The sequence below is a fragment of the Mauremys reevesii genome, linkage group 4 (assembly GCF_016161935.1).
Source record: "Mauremys reevesii isolate NIE-2019 linkage group 4, ASM1616193v1, whole genome shotgun sequence".
NCBI classification, from domain to species: Eukaryota; Metazoa; Chordata; order Testudines; family Geoemydidae; genus Mauremys; species Mauremys reevesii.
Window position 1 is genome coordinate 105245152 of NC_052626.1, and position 21218 is coordinate 105266369.

Genomic DNA, 21218 nt, shown 5'->3' on the forward strand with positions numbered 1-21218 from the left:
TTACCTGACTCATTGTGCTGACCTGTCTTTTGTTTTGCTTGGCTTAAGGCCTTATATATATTGGAGATAAAGTCAGTGGGGGCAATTGTGTTTAGAAAACAGAGAGTGGCTTGTATCAGAAACTTCCGTTCTGGTTCAAACAAAGGACTTACAGTTTGTGTTTAAAAATAAAGGGAGGGATTAGCCCTTCTACTATGACCCAGTTAAGACTTGCATCCAACCTGGAAGAATCCCTGCAGCACAGGCACTGCATAGGGACACCTATAGCCAGGGGCCTACTGGGGGAGGAAGAGAGTGGGTCAGGAGATGGAAAGAGAGCCACTACCAGGATTCTGAGTTGTTCCAAGCTGCAGAGCAACCCACAGGCATTCCTTGAGAGGCTGCTATAAATTAATGCTCTAATTTATGCCAAGTGATGGAGTGGACCCCATAGCACAGAATTCTGGAGAAGCATAAAGCTGGCTTAAAGACACCTTTCTGTATTAGACTTCTGAGAGGCACAGTATAGAATTCCAGCCACTGTTTCTAAACTGTAAATATCTACAATAGTAAGCCTGGGGGATGATGTGTAGTTCCTTAGTTCTTTCTATTTCAACACTTGGCCCAACTGATCTCCAAGCTCCATTAGCTCCTAAGTTGCGCAGACCCTTGTGATCCCCATCCCTACACAATGAAAGTATGTTACAGTTATTGCGAATAATGGGCTGTAGTTCCCCTGCATTAAGAAGGGAATTTTGGGTCAAGTGCCATTCCTTTCCACAGCTGTGCTATGTGGCTCTGAGGTTATGTTAAAAATGCTGAGGGCATAGACTGAAGGAAAGTGGAAATAGTTCTACCAAGGTTCTAGGTTAGACATAGCTAATGTTGCTCAGTTTCCAACAAGTTCAGGCTGGATTTTGACAACAACTAATTGAGACTGTATCTGAGGTTGCATGCCCTGGCAGAACAATCATGGTGAGGGTGATTAGCCGCTGGAACAAACTCTGAAAGGAAGTGATGTATTCTCCATTTCTTGAAGTTTTCAAATCAAGACTGGGTGCCTTTCTGGAAGGTATGCATTAGTCAAACAAGTTATTGGAGTCCATACAGGAATTAGTGGATGAAATTCTATTGCCTATGTCATATAGGAGGTCAGACTAGATGATCTAATGTGCATGAAATGTGGGAGTGGCTGTAAGGTTGAGTCCCTCTGTGTTTTTAGAATCATACAAATAATCTCATCTTTTTTTAATCCAAAGAAATATACTGATAACTTTTACATTTTGTCATTTTTGTGTTGGTGAATAACAGTGGGGTTATTAGAAGCAATACCAAATGCTTGGCATGATGTTCATTTTGATCACACTTTTCTCCTATATCAGGTCAGTAACAGGGAGTGCAGTAACAGGGAGGTAGTAACAGAGATCTGATTTGCTTTTTTCCCCTAGTAGTATTTTGGCATTGGTCTCCTTTGGATCTCTGATGAGCTAGCTGGATATTTATGCCCCAAAATGTGAAACCATTCAGTGCTAACCAGAATGGACAGCAGTGTAGGAAGCAAAGGCCAGCGAATAGACATAATTAGTAGTTTTGAAACAATAAATTCAGAACTCAGGAAGCATGAAAACAAATTCATTATTGATTCAGTCGCTGCAATGTTTGATTCTGTCTGTACCATACAGAGAATGTTATCAGCACCAAGGTTATGTTCCCTGTTTTTTTTTAAACAGACAATTTACACTGTGGGGGAGGACAACAGTAGTAACTTGGTCATTGGACCATATCAGATCTATTTCAGCTCTGTTCTCATCTCTTTTGTTCTATGCCTCACACCATCTCACAGTGTGATGAAATTTATAGTTTTTAAATGAGGGTTACTAGAGATTTAATTAGAGAGAAAGGACAGTCTTGTGGTGAAGGCTCTGGGTGGGATTCAGGAAGACGGCGGGTCATGTTCCTGGCTCTGCCACTGAAGTGCTACATGAGGGTAAGTTATCAAATCTCTGTGCCTTGGGTCCTCATATTTAAAATAGGGGTAACTTTTCCTTTGGATGTCTCATCTATTTAGATTGAGAGATCTTCACTGGAAGGGCAGTCTGTTATTAGGGCCCAGAGCCTCTAACTGGATTTAGGCACCTGGGCCTACTTGGTTGTGCCTGTAGGTGCTATTGCAATACCAATAATAAGGCTCTATTTAACATTGATTAACCTGTTTTAGATTCTCATATAAGATTATGGTCAAAATTTTTACACTTGTGTGTCTAAAGCTAGGCACCAAAATCCATATTTAACTCTTAAAGAACTGGCCTAATTTTAAGAGGTAGTGAGAGCCCACGATTGAGCAGATTGATTCATGATCCTCCTCCTCCATAAAACTAGCCTGCTTCCTATAGATCTTAGCATAGTTTAAAAGGGGATCAGGGGATGGGATTAACAACCCAGCAGTGTTTCTGTGCAGAGCTTTCCCCTTGAACTTGCTTCACTACCAGTTTTTGGGAGGTGATCTCTGTCTGAGCCTCCATTTCAGCGGCTGTTGTTGGTCTCTTCCTATCAAGCCAGTTTTTCCTACTGCTTTGCTCATAGATTCCTAGATTTTTAGGATCAGAAGCAAATATTGTGTTCCTCTTGTATGACACAAGTGATAGAATTTCACCCAGTGAGTCTTGCTTCAAGGCAATAACTAACACCCCAGGAACATCACTTTTCTGCTAGAGCTACCCACAGGCCCTCACATGTGGCTCCTCCATTTCCTGTTCCAAGCATGATGGCATCTGTCTGCTGTGCTTCTACCACTGTTGGAGATCTTGAGCTCCCTTCTTCCACTAGGATCTCTCTGGCATAGGGCCACCTCAGGTTACAAGATCCAGTGGCTTTTGTCCTCAGAGGCAGTAAAGTTGTCAGCCCCATGTCAGATCAATTGCAGGCCCACCAGGGGAAAAACATTCCCATCAGCCAGTCCCATTTTTGGTGGGAACGGGTGGGGGGAGCAGTGTAGGGAGGGGTTGGACTGTGGGGGAAGCTGCAGACTTTTTTGCCTTCAGCTTGGCTCAAACACAGTCTATTCATTTATGTAAGACCAGAGCTAGCCTCGAGCTGTAGTGTCAAAGAAGTAGAGACAAAGTCATTTTCAATAAGGACCTTTCATTGCCTATGAGTCAGGAAGAAAAGACCCTTTTGGTTACTCTAATCTTTGTTGGATTTGAATCAGATTCTTAAAAAGGGCCAGCTGTCAGTACCCCCAGCACATGCATGTGGGAAATCTAGAATACGCCATATTATTAAATCAAAAAAAGCATTCTACCCCTTTAACCCCACAGCACTCTGTGCTTGTTCTGCTGCATTCACCTGCACCTGTGTATTAAGTGTGTAAAGTAACTTCTCTCGTCTGTCTGGCCAACCTGTTTCAGGAGCATCCAGTAAACGGCCATAGTGCTGGTCTGCTCTATGTGAAATTCTCTTCTGCCAGCCCTTAGCAAGCCAGAGAATTTACCAAAGACAGACCGCACTGTGTTTTTTACATTGCTTCCTGTTCCCCTTAGGCTTTATTTTTTTTCACACTTGGGGGCTTTTCCTGCTGACTTACGGCTTTTGTTACTTTTACCTCTATCTGCTAAAAATATTGCTGATTGTTCAGTTGTGGGCAACTGACAAAGGGGAATGCAGTTAGTTTTACAGTAGAGTCCGGAATTGTCTCCATGAGGCTTTCAGCTGTTCCCATAGGAACAGTACAGTGAGAAAAGAAAACAAAGCAGACGTTTCAGGTTTCAATTCTCATTTTTTATTTTTTATTCATGCCTTTCACAGATCCGTTTCTATAGTAACGGGGAGCTGTGACACCAGTGTAGATGGCCAATAGAGCCTAGCTCCAGTGTTATCCATTAGTTTAGTAGCATATGCAAGCTCAGAATTGTGGGACACCAGGGCAATGTCAGCACTAGGAAATGGTGGGGGGAAAGCCATTTTCAAACAAGCTGAATGTGAACACAGTGAGCTGGCTGGAGCGTGCCAGGCCACGGAATACACTACAGCAAATTCTAAAAGCAGACAGGTACATGCTTTCTGTTTCATGTTTTGACCAGCTTCAGCAAGCTATGTTCAAAATTCACTGGGGTGCAGGGAGAAGGGGAAAGCTGTGTTTAAAAAAAATTGCTTTCAAACATGGCTCCATTTCCCTAGTGCAGGTAGGCCAACAGGCACAGAGAAAAGAAGTGGTTTGCCCAGGGTCACACACAGCAAGCAGCAAATCTGGGAGTAATCTACATCTGATTCCTAGTCCAGTGCCCTCTTCCCCAGTACATGCTGCCTTCCCTCTTCATCCTCTCCAAAGCTGTGCACACCACCACATCCTTCCTCTATCTGTCCTCATTGGAAATTCCTCCTTGAGTTGAGGCACCTCAAAAAGTTTAGTGGATCAGTTTGGCCAGGCATCCAAAGGCTCTGGTGCTCACCTGAACATCTTGAGTCTATAAAACAAGGCTGGAAATCTCACAGGAGCAGGCTCTCATGAGACTTCAGGCACCTCTGGTCTCAGCTGCAGCCCGGAAGTAAGTGTCTTGGAATGACCTCAGGAAAGGTTTGGTTTCAGTTCAATTCCAAATGGGTGAAGATTTGAAGGTGAAGGAGCACGTTCACTTACCTGAATTGGTTCATCCTTCCTTATTCACTGTCCTGCAGTTCAATGGTGTGACAAGCAAAACACCACACAGCCCTCTAGCATGCCGACTAATGAAGATACAGGAACATGCCGAGTCCCAGGTTACTGGGAGCTTTTAATTAATGTGCTTAAACGCAGTATGAAAAGATAAAGAAGCAGGCTTATTGAATATGTATATCCACACACATCACTCTTGCAAATGGTTTCTAGAGTCTTAGGTGTTGTGACTGTCCCTCATGAATAACTTCATTCCCCACTTTTGCCCTCTTACTCTTCTCCCCCTTTGCCTGCTATTAAGAATGATTTTATTTGCCTTTATCTTTCATTTTACTTTTTATTTTGTTAATGATTCTTACAGGGCCTGATACAAAGCCCACTGAAGTCAGTGGGAGTTTCTCAGGTCCATAATGCCATTAGATGTACCCAGTGCTTTACAAAACTGAGGGCAGACAAAGAATGGAATGCCTGCCTAAGGGGTTTACAGACTAATGACACAAATGGGTACAGCTGGTACACAGCAATATCAAAATGAACAAGCACCATGTAGATAAACACAGCATTGTTTGGTCACAGCAGCATGGAACAGATGATTGTTCAGGAGCTTCTTAGTGGAGGTGAGGGTAGAGCAGTGGTTCTCAACCTATTTACCATTGTGGCCCACAATGTGTTATGGGGGCTGCATCCAATACTACCTGTATGGCCCTGAGGGATGTCACACGGGGTGCAGCTCTGTGCTGATTGGCCCACAAGTTGAGAACCGCTGGGGCAGAGAGATACATTGATTGGAAGAATGTTCCAGGGGTACAGTATGACGTGGAAAACAGTACAAAGCAGCGAGTAAGAGAGAAGAGCTATCCACAATAAGGTTGGTAAAAAAAAAAATCCATGAAAACTGGTGGGGGTTTTGCTTTGTTTTGAAAGCAAATTTGTTTTTTGACTAAATGAAAGTTCTCACAAAGAGCATTGGCTTTCTGCACAGAACTGACTTTTTGGTCAAAAACAAAACACCCAAATTTAGGGGTGAGGGTTGATGAAAAGTTGACATTTTCATTAAAATGTTCCGAGTGGTGGTGGGGAGACGAGAGGGGGAAATACCCATTTTCTGACCAGTTCTAATCAATGGTCAGGTTTGAGCAAGAGGGGCAAGGAAAGTAGAATGATAGAAACAGAGCTGGAAGGGACCTCAAGAGGTCATCTAGTCCAGAGGGCTAGAAATTGGCAATTTCCTCCAGGGATGAGCCGTCAAATTTGTTACAAGCCTAAGAATTTGCTCTCATCATCCTCTGGTAATTTTCATTTCTGTAGGGAAGCTATCTCCCCCATAAAGCAGGAAAACAATCCCTAGCCCATAAATATTCATACACCATGTATAAAGGTGATGAAATAGTCTTTGGTTAGTCCATGTTTCCTCTCTGTTCCTCTATTGCAACTATTCTCTGAATGCAAACTATTCTCTGAACACTTGTAAATAATAAATACATTTGCAAAACAAAACAAAACAAAAAGGATCAATTTGATCCTGAAAACAGCAAAAAGGGCTAAATTAATCACATAATGAATAGTTCAACCAGCTCTAGCTATCATCACTAAGTTGACAACATGTTTAAACATGCTAACGATAGCTGGTTGGGAAATTATTTTTTCCCTGTGAAAATTTTAGATTAAAAAAATAGAAAAAAAAACCTGTTTGATCAGAAACGGAAAATTTTAGACCAAGAGACAAAAAAATTCAGGTTGGCCCAAACATTGATGACAATGGGCTTTTTCTTTAAAAAACCCATGAAGAAATATCTTGACAGATTTTTTTTGAACAGCTGTAATACCAACATTTTTGCCTGACCAATTCTGAATAAAAAATGCAAGATAATAGTAATTAAAAATTAAGGTTCAGTACAAGCCAAAGTTAATTGCATTGCATCAAACTTAGCTGCGTGTATCGGAAAGGAGCCTGGAAATCCAAGCCCGAGAGGAAATGTGCACCACTGCAAATGATGTTACTGCAATGAAAGGTTATCTGATTATTTCCTTCTGTGCAGGGTCTGCAATTATTATATTGGTACCTAATATAGCAGGTGAATGGGTGTGCAAAGCACACTCCCAGTACAGCTCCCATGTCCCTAGGATGACCCTAAGGAATTGTTAATATTCCATTAGTAAGTGGGTAATGAGAATGTGTGCAATAAATAGCTCCTAAAAATCAATGGAAATGGAGCTTGTATAAAATCCGTGTATTGCTTGTTGCTGCTGGTGTATTTCTGTAGGAAACATATATTGACTGAATTTTTTTTTTTTGGTAGAATAGCTTGTATAAACTCATTTGACCTCACAGTGGCCTGAAAAGTACCTGTACTCCAACATCAAGATTTTCAAAAGTATCTGATGATTTCAGATGCTGTAATTTTTGGATGTCCAACTGAAGAAATCATAGAAGGGGGCTGTAGTGGCATGGCTGGAGCAGCGACCCCTTGTGGCCCTTCCAGAAGAAGTCTTGGTCTCTGCTGTCCACTGAGGTCTCTGGTGTTCACCAGCTAATTGTCCTTTCAGTCCTATGTCCTTCTGCAGGAGTTGGAAGGGGCTTAGCAAAAAGCAAAGCTAACTCACTATTGGTCTGCCCACCAATCCTCCCATGCAGGCCCTCTGCTGTTTCTTTTGAGCTTGGTTACCAAACAGTCCTTTATTAATGCATCGCTTGGTCCTTGGAGTCTAACTGCTCCTCCCCAGTGGCTGTTTTGGCTAGCAGGCCCATCTCCTCACATCTCTGCAGGTAATGCTCCCTTCAGGCAGAGAGGCAGAGCTCCGTTCTCCTTCATGGCAAGCCAGCCCTAACCTGAGCCAGGTTGTCTCCTTTTATTCCACTTCCAGGCTTGCCATTGGTTGCATGTATAGCAGGGATGAGGCTAACTGGGCCTATAGGCTCTCCTTAACCACTCCTCTCTGCCACATCATAGGGCCAGATTTTCAGAAACACCCTGCACAAATCAGGCCCCTCGAAGGTGTCTCAAGCCAGGCACCCAAAATCACTAGCCACTTTTGATAATCTTGAACTAAATATTTCTGTTGCTTTGACAGCCAATGTGTAACTTTCCTCAGTCTCAGTTTGTTTCCCCATCCACTTCTTCTTGTGTTTATTGACTCTGAACCTCGGGAAGCGTTGTTCTTCTGTGAGGACTAGAAAGGACTATCTTGGGCAGCACATTGTTTCATGCTGATATCTCCTGTTTTCTCTATGTGCTCTCATTCCCTCTGTCCTTACAACTGCAGTTTCTTTCCTCCAAAGGCTCAGATAGATTATTAGTGTTTCTGCACAATTCTGAGCAGATTTTTGTACAGTAGTTGTCCTGCTTTTATTCTGCTTTTCAACTTAAATGTTTAACTGCATGCAATCTTTATTCTTGAATATTGCTTGTCTGAGACAAGCCCAGCCTTCACCTCTGTTTGTCTTGGATAAACAGTACAGCAGTTAACAGGACTTGTTGAGAATCATGTGGTAACTGAATCACTCGTGTACGGATAATTCCCTACTATCTGTTGTAACTGTAGGTGCATTTTACACAGGGAAATGGGGCACAATTTTTTGAAGTTGTAGTCAATTAATCTTAGCTCCCCATTTGAGTATCAGTGGATTTATTTGGCATGGACTGGGTTTACTCTGTTTATTTTGAGAGATTTGCAATTCTTGTCAACCTCCACTGATTGGTTACATGTCTGTACTTGATTTGGAAGGGTAATACAAATATATCTGGTTTAAAATTTAGATTTTTGAACCACTTTTGGGCTGGAAAAGAAAGGTAAAAAAAAGTGAATTTCCTTTAATATTTTTTTGTGGGAGGGGGATAACTACTGGAACAAAATCTAATTAGTAAGCCTGCAGTCTTGATCAGGTTCAATTGTATTTATGTGATGGACTCTAATCTTACATATAAAGATAACGTTTTTAACACTCATGGCTGTGAAGAAAACCTTTCAAATGTGAACAGATACAGTTATCTTCCTGAAGCTGTAGACAACCTAAAGCATTGGTGTGAACTTGCATTGCCCCCAATTCATTTCATCATGGTGTTAAGTTGGAGTCTACACACGGCACATTATGGTTCAGTTTTAACTATTTTACTTTGATCATTTTAGCAGCTGGAATGGGGAAGAGGATGGGAGTAAAGCTTAGGGGGTGGAAATTGGGAAGGAAGAAAGGAGGAGAGACATAGGCAGGGAAGAGGGAGAGAAACAAAAAAGGGAAGAAACAGCACTGGTTCTAAAGATGAGCATATTTTCTCATTGAGTAACGCTGAAGTGATAAGAAGTTACTGAACATATAATAGATGAGGGTAACTAAGGGCCTGACAATTGCCTGTGTGGAGCGCATAGCAGGATCAGGGTCCAAATGTTTAGGTACTTCACAGGGTCATAGTCCACTCTTGATCCCATTCACATTGTCATCATGGGAGTTCTGCTAAAGTGAGATGAGGTAATTTCCAGATTTCTCTGGGCTTTGGAAAGGAATAGCTTATAGTTGCCCTCTAAAAGAGAAAGCACTAGATTTCGTTGTAGAATACAAGCATATTGATTGGTATAGAAACCGAAAAGAGTGTAATTGGACTCAAATGGAGATGGATATAATTAAAAATAAACATTTTCTATAATGTTTCCTTGGATAAATCCTGCGGGCCCTAGCATAGTAGCTGCATGAAAGTAGTCTGGATTTCAGTAACAAAGTGCTCCAAATAACTGATATGAGAAGTCAGGAAGGAGCAGACCAAGGAATGCCTGGCAGATGATTCTTTAAATAAAGCATCTCTAGTACTTACTAGATCACACATGTGTTTTTGCTTTCCTCAATGGTTTTGTTCCCAGGAGCTTTAGTATTAATAATAGATTTGAAAGTCTGAAACAGAATGTACACCCCTGGCGATGTTATCAGAAAACATAGCTTGTTCTAGCAGAACTTGGGGCTGCACACTAGGAAAGCTTATGGGACTTCCATGTTCTCAGAGGCACCTGGAGATCAGAGGTCTGTTGCTACTGCTTTAGCCTGGTAGCTAGGGACAATAGATACCACTGGATAAGAAGAATTTAGATTGCTGGATTCTTATTCTCCAGCCGCTAAGAGTTCAGTTACATAAATATTCCTAGCCCTTCATATTACTAAGATAGCCATTGTAATGTAATGTAATACATAAGCTCTTTGGGGCAGGGACCGTCCTTTTGTTCTAGGTTTGTGCAACACCTAGTACAATGGGTCTTGGTCCATGGAGCTCTGAGTGCTAAGGTAATATAAAGAATAGCATACTCTGAGACTGACAGGCACCATCATGGGCCTTATCCAGTGAAGTACTTTCATTGACTTCATAGTGCTTTGGATTAGGCCTTGTGTGCATGTAATTGGGAACCACCATTGACTATTACTAGCTCTCAGGTCAATGCTACCTGGATCCACTGACAGGATCCACTGACTCCCCCCGCATAGGAGTCCACCCAGGGGAGAAAAGTGGAAGGAAAAACTTCATTATCAGACCAAAAAACAAATTCTTAAGAGGTAGTTTCTCTCTCTTTTCATAACCCACAAACACTGTTCACCAGAGCCATTTCCATACTGTTACACACACACAAATCCCTGAAGTTCTGTTTTGCAAACCCTGACCCAGTAAGTGTACGATCACATGACTATGACTGAACTCTGTTCATGCTTACTGTGAGCATGTTTGTAAAGAAAAAAAATCAAAACTGCAATAAATTTCCTATTCAAAAATTCCCTAAAGCTGTACTTTAAACAAAATGTTTGTTTTCGTGTTGCTCATCACAATCTCTCCTGCATCAGTCGGAAAAGTAATCCTAGAGGGAGGAATCCAGTAACTGCAACAACAACAAAAAAGCTACTCCCACATTCCAAGACCAAGTTTATCTCCTCATCAGCTCATTACATCCTGTATTCCTTTTCTTTCCTTCACATACCAGCCAAAGTGACTCCAATGGTTGCCTGACATGCTGTTTCTCCAAATGGAGGGTGTTTGTGTGAAGATCTGTTCTGTGAGTGTTTTCATTATGATAAGCAGAGAACGTTAGTCTGGTGTTCCAAACCGTGATTTCCAGCATTGTACTGGACGTACGAGGAATGTTCATTTTACATTAGCACTTATTTTGATACCTTAGAAATAGACATTAAAGTGTTGGGAATAATGTATTAGGTGTCATGAAACTGGTGTGCTATTAATAATGTTGGGAAACAGTATAGTTTCATCTTATATTTAGATTGTAAACTCTTTGCAGCAGGGATCATCATTTCATTGTGCCTGGCACAATACTTCCCTGACCGGGACTTTTAGGCAACAACCCATATAGTTCTTGCAGGAAATTATCTTAAGATGATATGCCAGACCCATTGTACGTAATTCAACCAGATCATGTAATGCCTCATGCTAAATGAGATTAATTTTCACAGTACCGCCATGGGATTGGGTAGCCAAGACATTTCCCCAGTGTTCCCCATCACTTGCAATACGTTTCTTTGAGCTAGTTACTAAAATAATAAACCCATGTTACAATTTATACTATTACAAAGAACTATATTGAGTAGCTGCATGAATGGAGCAATACAATATTTGCTGGATCAGTCTTTAGCCACAGTTAATATCCAACAATCCAGACAAAGGTAAAAACCTCACAAGAAACAATTAAAAGATGTACAAATGGTGACCCTGGTAGGCCCTTTGAGTGTCGTACAGCAGTAAAAGCCAATACCAAAATGTACAAAAAATGGAATATCTATTCCCCTACTGTGTTGGGTAAGTAAAGGCTCAAACAAACAGATGAGTTCGGCTAAGAATCAAGGGCCAGATTTTTGACATTCCCAGTAGGCACCTACCTGCATCTTTAGGCATCTAAAAACCTTTAAAAATCTGGCCCCTAGTTCTGTTCCTTTGAAGAGGATAGCAAGAGTCAGTGGGGCTGGATTCAACCTTAATTGTGCAATGCTGTATATTGCAAAGAAATTTCTTCCTGATCTCTCTTCAGTTAGTGCCCTGAACAATGAGATTTGATTGCATTTACCTTAATATATAGCAACTTATCAAATTAACTAGCCTAATTAAAAATCTAGCTAAAGTATTCAACTACTTAACCACCCTTTGTAGCAGTGAGATCTATATATGATTTCATGCTGTGTGGAAAAGCATTTATTTTTGTTTACTTGATATTTACCTGTTACAAATTTCATTGCAGAGACATTTTGTCTCTTAGTACAGATTTCAGTTCATTCTCTCTACTTGCAGAGCCCATCTCTAATTGGTAGATAATGCAAGGTGATTTTGGAAGGGCACATTCATGGTTCTGTAAAAAGGAATGAAACATTCCTCAGTTATACCATGTGCTGGTTGGCAAAATGCTGCCCTCAGTCCTTCATTGGTATCAGTGGGTTTGCATGGATGTAACTGAGAACAGAATTTGGCACTGAACAGCAAATTTGTTACCTGCTGACCTTCTGCCCTCAGTTATACCTTTGCAAGCCTCTTGTAGAGTTTGCACAGGTTTGATGTGAAGATGGTTTTATGTCAGTGTGGTAGTCTAGATAATAAACACCCAGACTCCCATTCAGCAAGGCACATAAATAATCCCATCCTTATTAAGCAAAGCACTTAAACAAATTTGTGATGCCCATAAAACAACTTTCTGCAGTATGTACTGACTTCAAAAAAGTAGCGTCAGTGCTGAGCTGAGGCTATATGTAGAGTGAATCTGTTGATATGGGTTTGTTCCTGGCGTTTAGACAGTGAACATCAAACACTAAAGAGCCAGAGACTAGCTGGGAAGAATAGACTCAGTCACATACCCAGCAGTAAACAGCATCAAAACACCCTTGTCTCTTTAATAAGTAAGACTGAAGGAAGAGGGAGACTGGTTGTGAATTGAGAAAAGAAGTTGGAAGAGAGACGGAGGGAAAATGGGATGCTAGTAGGAGAGGCTATGAAATGTCAGTCAGAGTGAAGAGGAAAGAAACTAGGACCACAGAAATATGTAGGCAGGGTAGAAGTGGGGATTATAGAGAAATAATAGGGTGCATGAAAGGCATGTTGGAATTCATGTGGAAGGTGGATGTATAAGTAAGGAAGGGAAGAGAATTTTCAGGGTATTGGGTGAAGGAGATTAAACTAGGCAATTTGACCGAGGTTGAGGAGAGCAATGGGAAGATAAAGGGAGGACAGAGAGAGAGACATTTAAGAATGAAGAAATATTGTGCCTTGTTCATCATTGCCCTGTACCTTGTGTTGTCATATACACTTGTGTAAAGCGGGAAGAAAATACTACTGAAGTGAGCGGTGGCCATTCATATCAACTATGCATTTACTTTGCACAGGTTTAAATGGCAACATAAGGTGCAGGGCAGTAGGAAATCAGGTCCAGTCAAGTTAAGTGGAGGGGGAGAATGAAGGTAAAGCAATAAGTGGGACTCAGAATGCCCACTGAAGGCTAGTGCTGGTGAAGACCAGAGAAGCACAGATAGGTTTGGATCAAAACTTTTAGGGGGAGAGAGAGTACACATCTGCATGCAAGCAGGAAGGGATGTACAAAAGTACTATGAGCCACCTATGATGGGAAGATGGAGAGGGCAATACTTCTGCTATGGGACATCTTTGGACTCCCAAACTTTTTTTTTTTTTTTTTGGCAACTTTATCTGCTTGTTGAAGTCCAGGTCAACCATCTAATTCTTACTCAGAACACACACAATTTGCCAACTGTGATGCAGGTGTGTGTGACTCACCACACTGGCACCTCCTGCTAGCCATCTTGGGGATTAGCTTTGCAGGTCAGTATGCCCTCTCCTGATGTTGCTTCTCCCACCATCACAGAAGCTTTCTAAAACACATCACTCCAGGGCCCGTGGCATCCTCTTCATGGCACAGCCCTCCAACCATGTCACCATCTGTGCTCCCCCTTCCAGGGTTTAGTACTGCAGTCCAACTGTCCAGCCACTTCTCCAGTGGCAAGTGCAGGGGACCAGAGTGGTGGGTCTCAACCCAGGGACCCTGTAGCTGACAGTCACATATTGTATCCCCTCCAACGTCTCAGCACATTTCCCTGGGCCACTTCCTCACAGCCCCAGCACCTTCTTCACACTTACCTCAGGGCCTAGCAGTCAACCAGGACCTCCCTCTCACTCCCCCAGTCCCTGCCAGCAATTGCTCTGTCCATGGTACTAGCTTCTATCCACCTGTTAGGAGTCTAGGCCTCCCTCCTTGAGTTCCAGGCAGTGACTGACCCTGTTCTGCCCTGCAACCCTTCTTATATGAGCCTGCTGGGCCTGGATTGGTTGTTCCTCATAGCCTCTCTCATAGACTCATAGACTTAAGGTCAGAAGGGACCATTATGATCATCTAGTCTGACCTCCTGCACAATGCAGGCCACAGAATCTCACCCACCCACTCCTGTAACAAACCCTTAACCTATGTCTGAGTTATTGAAGTCCTCAAATCGTGGTTTAAAGACCTCAAAGTGCAGAGAATCCTCCAGCAAGTGACCCAGGCCCCACGCTGCAGAGGAAGGCGAGCTTCTCTTATTGGCTGCTTCCCATGCAGCCTCCCTAGGGCTATATTAACCCCTTACATGCCAGTGGGGGCGAACGCTGATCACACAATCCTTTACTATTTTCCAGTTTGGGTTCTATTAAATATATTTCCATTGCTGAAGCTTTTTGGCTGTAGCTGAAACTCCATCTTTCCATAGTCACCAACCCGGAGTCTTTCTAAACTACAGTAAATTATAAGAACTTATATTAAGAAAATTCACATGCTATTTCTGTTAAATGGAAGAGTCAGTTTTCTGGTCTGCTTTAAATGAGTAAGAAGGAAACCTGTTTGTATAAGAGAGCGGACCATTTATGACACATGGAAGATACATTATGTTGCAGTGGCTGTGATTGTACCATTGAGCATGGCTAACAACCTCTGACTTAACGGATGTTTACCAGGATTTATCGAAGGATTGTAATTGAAGATAGCAAAGGAGGAGTTACTAGTCTTGGCATTATCTCAGAAACACTGATGATAGTATCCTGAACATAATAGTATATTCACCATGTGGGAGGTAAAAACAGGAAGAGTAATTATTTAATTGGTGCTTATAGAGTTGATATTCCTGTTTATCAAATCTTGTTTTACATACTAATATCAGCAACATTGCCCAATCCTTATTATGCAGCTTTTAACCTTCTTCCGGCTTCTGATATTCCCCATTGGCCTCGCTCCATCTTGCCCTAAAATATTTCCTTAGTTGCACTTTGCTCTGCAAAATTCACTTACAATAACCTATCCTTTAATATGTCTATATTTAAATTGTGACCTCTTCTGGGTATGCATCCTGGCTTTCCTGATCTGTAGTTTGCCTAGCACACATTTGGTGCATATAATAAGAACTGATAACTTACTGATGGGCATATATCCATTGTGTAATTCAGTTGGTGGTCTAACACATAATGATTGATGGCGTTATTTTAATATCATTTTCCACTATGGTTTACTTGAAAGGATTCTCTCACATATGAGCTCCCTATTTTATATATATAAAGATTGGTAAACTATAAGCAGTTTGGAGAGTTGCGCAAAAACTGGCAAGATCTGGATCTACTTTTTTGTTGCCCTGTAGCAACTAGATGTGCCATATTCCAGGAGACTTCGGCACACTAGTAGCAGGTGGGTGAGCCCTTTAGGAAGTGGAATTTGGGAGTCTGAGCACAAAAACAGCAGGGTCCATCAGAATCCATGTCTAGAATAATTTTTTGCAGCACTATGGTTCCAAGATGTGCTGGATTCTAGAATTTTTTGGCACATAAGTAGCAACTGGACTGGACATTTTCTTTATTTGGGAGCTGGGTTGTGAAAATCAGCAGGCTTTTCTGGAAGAATCTGATTTTTACTCACATCTATTTGTGAGTGTATGTGTTTATGCATGTGTCTGTAAGTGTACCCATGTTTTTGTGTGAGAGTACGTGTGTGTATTTAAGCCTACTGTGGACATCAGAAGGGCAGGAGAGGAGGGGGAAGCAGAAAACTGCAAGCCTATTCCTCTCCCCTTATGAGCTGAGTCTATTCAGCTGCAGGTTGTGAGCCTACAGAGGAAGGCAGAAGGAGGGGCGACTGAGACAGAGCTGCCTGGGGTCCCACCCCCAACTCCTCTCTCTTCAGCCCATTGGCTCCGGCCTTTGTGATGTCATTGCGTTCTAAAGAAGAACCCAAAAAACAATCGGCATTGAGAAAAACAGATATATTTTTCCGATCCTATTTAAAGGGAAAGCGCCAGGCACCGGGACCCAGCCGCAGAGCCAGAGTCAGGGACTGCAGTTCAGCTTGAAGCCTACCGAGCAGACATGGTGTCGCCGGTCACAGTGGTGAGTGCACACGGTACTTTGCATGGATTGGAGATGAAACCGGAATCTAGTAACAATGAAAAACCCAACTTTTTTTTTTTTGAGAAGGGGAACCTGTATACATGGGGCGGAGTGTGGGTGGACGGGGACTGGCCCCATGCTGGATTGCGTGCAGGATCGCTGCCCCACCAGGGACCGGAGTAATGCGTTGGGGCTGCTGCCTTGGGTTAGTTAAATCGGAGTCTCCATCAGCTGGTTGGCTCTGGGGAGAGGGAGGGAGTTAGTAATAGGGGGCCAGAATCTGATTCCTTAGGCTCAAGGCTACCATCTTCTCCAGCCTGTGCTTTCCTCTGCTGGGATGTGGGGAGAGAATTACCACCGCCTTTAACAGGGGACGGGTGGGGGGAATCCTGCGAAAAAGTGCATCGGATGAAAACACCGTCCACGTGACTAGGAAGCGTGACTTTGTTGATTTCATTTCGCTGGTCTCGCCGGTTGGACGCTGTGATGGGGAAGTAGAGCCCTGCTCGGTCAGCTCCCCGCAGCAGCCTGAGCAGAGCCGCCCCATGATTTCTTTAAGGAGCAGCAGGCATTGTCCTATTGCTATTCGTGGTATGTTTGTGATTTATGTGACTGGGCGCGGGTCTGTCAAAATCCCTGTGCGCATTGCACATCTGGGAACCTCTGTGCAATGTGTGCGCTGTCTGCCCCTGTGGGAGGGATGTGCCAGGTGTATGGACCAGCTCTCTAGCAGCGTGCCTGGGTGTGCATCGTAGGTGTAATGCAGCCTTGTCCACTCACCAGGATAGAGGGATCCTCTGGGGAGTTAAAAAAAAAAAGTTGGTGTCCTCCCTTCACATTATAATCATTTATCTCGATGCATTCTTTTCTTCCTCTCGCCATTCAATCTGGACGAGTAGCTGCAACAGTGGTGGTGGAAGAGGGGATTAGACTCTGTGCCTGGGTTGGCTAATTATCATTACAATTTTGCAAGGCTGATGTCATATTTGTGTCTGTCTGTATGTTTAGGCTGTTCCAGTACTACAAAAATATCTCTCTGTGCCCAGTTAAAGTAAATAAAATATTCAGAAAACACTTGGTATTAGCCAGAAATGCCCACCAATATTTTTACATATTCCTTGTATTGTTTTTCATGCAATGTTCAGACCATTAGTGAAAAACAAGATACTTAGTGTACCAGATAAATTTCCAGTTATACAAGTATCAGTATAAAATATCAATACAACATTCATTGGAGAGGGTATCACACACCCCTTTCATAATGGGATATTCTATTTTACTGCACTTCGGTTCCTGTAGGATAATTTAAAAAATGCTGCATAGGTGAAAGACCTTTTTTTCCCCCCTAAAAAAAGAAAGCATTGTTAAATTTCAGTGTTTATTAACATTAAAGTATATTGTTCACGGGATCATGACTGTATTGTAAATTCTATACACTGATATATCCTCAACATCATATGTTTATCTGGCCTTTTGACGGGGGGGTAGGGAGGAAAGCAAAGAGCAGATTGCAACTTCACCTCATGTCAAAATATGAAAGAAAATGAATAATTATGTACATGGCAATATATGTTATAAATAGAAATAAAAATATTGCTAGGAATGGACAAAATTATTACACCCATGAAATTAAGAGCAAAATTTGACCCATAGTGTGTGTGTAAAAAAAAAAAAAATCTGAAAAACATTTCAAGGTCTGCCGTTGTAACTGGCTATTGCCCATCTTATTATTTATTACTAGCAGAAGCCAGTATTGAGATGCCTAGTTGTATTTTTCTCTTTCCATTTTCTTTTGGCAGTCAGTGTCCTCAAAATATACCTGGACCTGAAATACTGCTTGCAATTTTGCCAGAGACGGGATTGATGTATCTGTTCTTTTGCCACCTGAGTAATTTCAGGGGTTGAAAATTCTCTCTCTCCTGCTGAACATGATTCATAAAGGCTCAGGACTGAAGAAAAAAATAGGTAGCAGCTGTTATATGTAACTTTCCTTGCTGCCATCACTGTATTCAGAAATCTTGTGTATTCCATCAGACAGAGTTGCTGTGATAGATCTGTTATTTTCTGCCTTTCTGCTGAGATTCTCTAGTTCCTTTCCAGTGATGTGGGAACCCTTTCTAAGTATAATTGAGTTTCAGTTGTTTTAGTAATCAGCTTCTATTGCCCCCGTCTCCCCCCCCCCCAGTGGTCTGCTCCCCATTTTATTCTCTGGACCCCTTAGTTATGTCCATGTTCCTAGCTCTGCCTTGGTTTTCCAAGTCGTTTTGAGCTTTCCGTTCACCCAGGATGCTCTTTTTTGGTAAGTCCTTTCAGAAAGAGGCCACTTGGCTTATAATTTTCCTGTGGACTTTTGCCTTCACTTCTATGTCCATTTGTGGTTCTCATCAGCAGACTCAGTTGTCCAGATTATCAGATTTCTGACTTGACAGTACCTCTGCTTCTTCTTCCTTAGAGACCAGTGAGGGCTGTGTTGCCTCAAGTTCACCTCTAATATTGCTCTTTCTCAGCCGTAGCTGCTCCAGATGGAGTTAGACAGCTAGGTGCAGGCAACTCCTCTCTTCTTCCTTCACCAAGCCAGAAGCAGCACCATGGCTTTTGCTTTTTTTTTTTTTAATTACTATTATTGAGGCTTTCATCCTTTAAACTGATCAGAATGTCTATCTTTGAGACTTGGACCCCGTCTTCCTCTTGTCACAAGGCATCTTTGGACTTTATGCACACATTCATTGGTGCACCCAGTATCATATACGTGCATGCACATGTAGGGACATATCTTCCACTACCTTGCTTTAATTTAAATAGACAACCCCACATTTACCCTTACACTAATATACTAAAATAAATATATCTACCTAGTGTAATGGTTTGGATTTTCCTAACATAATCAGTATTTTCATGTACTTGAGTGGTTCACAATTCAGTTGAAAATGGGTAAAAACCAAATAACTCTTGAAACACCAGATTTTTTTGTAAAAATGAGTAAAAAAAAACAAAGGGCCTTGTCTATGTGGAATAGGAATACTACTACTTGCCTGTCTCACCGGGTAGTCAAGAAGCTTAATTAATATAATCCATACTAATACAATGTGCAAGACCACATGTAGAGGTTTGTGTATGAACTATTAGAGCTGGTTGTTTAGAACTGAAGTAACAGTGGCTATGGCTTTAAGATCTAGAGGTCCAGGTTCAGTCCCTACAGATTAGCCAATATAGGGTGTTATTACTTTAATGTGGAAAAGCACTTTGTGATCCCAGGATCAAAGAACCTCTGTGTACATCTTATGTGCCTTCATATGCTGTCCTCTTTCCAGGACACACACAGTTTATCTGAATGAGTTTAACTGACAAATCTATAGCTGCATCAGGAATAACTGTTAGTCAGCAGGTTAAACAGTCCCTTCACTACAGCACATTGCCCAGAGATATTAGGCATCAGCAATTGATATTGATTTGTCATCTTCCCATTTTCAAAGTACTCTGGCCAATGGCTCTCTTTGAAGTGATTCCCTTGTGCTTTACATCAAAGCTGGAAGTTCTTTGATCAAAACTCTTCAAAAGCAGTAGGTGCAAAGACTCTTTACCCCCATCTTTGCCAGGCCTGCACAATAGTTTGCTGCCTCACATTCCAGTGACTGGCCCTTGCAGTCAGTGCAACAGTAGTGAAGAGGTGAATAGGTCTTTAGAGCCTGAATTAAAATAACTTTGCAATATCATGAAAACATTGTAAATTTCTCTTTTTACACTCTTAAGGGGCAGCCTTTGAAGTTTGCTCTTAGTGCGTTTGTTCTAGAACATGTTTAAAACCAGACTCTGTAGGCTAGGTAAAGGTAATTGTGAGGGGGCGGCTGCCCCTCACTGGCAGAAAAGGGGTTAAAAGCAGCCCTAGGGAGGCTGTGCCGGAAGCAGCCAATTAGAAAGGGTCTGAGAGGAGTAGCCAGTCATGGCCTAGAAAGCCCATATAAGAAGGGCTGCAGGCAGAGCAGAGTTCAGTAACTGACTGGAATACAAGGGGAGAAGTCTCAGCATCTGGGACAATTCAGTGCTGTGAGCAGGGATGAGAGAGCTAGAGAGTTCCTGGCTGGCTGCTAGGACCGGCAGGTTGAGGCCCTGGGGTAAGGGCAGAAGAGGGTACTGGAACTGCATGGGAAGTGGCCCTGGGACAATGAACAGCAGTTGCCACTGAGGGAAGAGGCTGGGTGGAGATTGCAGGTCCCCTGCAAGGGGAGAACGCAGTGCGGCACAGCCGGAGGGCAGTGTCATGAAGAGGATGCTGTGGTCCTAGGAATAATGTGTGTCCAGGAGCAGAGATGACTGTGGGTGACACTCTACCAGAAAAGGGTGCAGAGCTAATTCCCAGGACCACTAGTAGTGGTGAGTTGTACCCTGTCACAATACTACACAGGTTTGTCCTAAAGGAATGTGACTTTACCTCAGTTTACATATTAGCAATAAACAAAACCATCAAGCTAAACCAGTGGAGGTTATCCTCAGACTGAACTTGAGAGGCAGAGAATGAACATGGCTCCTGCACCACAGAAGGCCACTGGTGGCTGAATCCCCAGGAGACCTTCCTGACTTTCAAGACAAAGACAATTCCTTTGGAGGAAGTATAAGGGACCGAGAGACTCCATCTTTATCTTACACTTGAGGAGACAAAGGAACCAAACACTTTGTGCTTGGTGTGTTGGTTCCTGATCAGAGGGTCTAGTGAGCCATGCTGGACAAAGACTGATTAGTGAGAAAACTACCTTGAGCACTGGCTGTAGCTTGTTAAGTTAGGTCTTAGCCATTAGAAAGTGTATTTTTACTTTTGTAACCATTCTCCCTTCTACTTGGGATCACTTAACCTTGCTAGATTTTCACTGTAATCCAACCCTGTGCTGTGTTTGAATGGTAAGGCTTGTTAACTTCAGCTAAAATGATAAGCTGTACTTTTGTCTCTTTAAAGGAGCAATGAACCTTGAGTGTTCCAGGAGAGGGCTGGTGGCTTCAGGGCAGATGGTTCTGGGGAAATTCAGAACTGGGGGTGTGTTGGGGTCACCTTGCAAGCACTAACCATGGCTAGTGGAGACCTGGGTGGGGCTGTTCTGGTGTAGGCCGGTGGTTGGGGCCAGAGTGCAGAACCAGGGCTGCGCAGCACACAGGCACAGGAAACTACAGGCTCATCTGTTGGCGATCAGGCTGTGAGCCACAGCAGCAGAGCATTTAAGGCA

General features: G+C 42.5%; 1 protein-coding gene across 5 annotated transcripts in view; it reads left to right on the forward strand.

The window, feature by feature from the left end:
• Nucleotides 1–21218, forward strand: part of TMEM86A (transmembrane protein 86A) — a 92309-nt gene that overhangs the window by 27485 nt on the left and 43606 nt on the right. For 2 of the 5 annotated variants that reach the window (XM_039533178.1, XM_039533174.1), the window contains one exon: nucleotides 15906–16005. In XM_039533178.1, coding sequence (XP_039389112.1) covers nucleotides 15985–16005 — 21 coding nt within the window. In that variant the 5' untranslated portion in view covers nucleotides 15906–15984. Of the gene's footprint in view, nucleotides 1–5317; nucleotides 5499–15905; nucleotides 16006–21218 lie in introns of those variants that run through there. The other 3 variants (XM_039533176.1, XM_039533175.1, XM_039533177.1) reach the window with 3 other exon arrangements.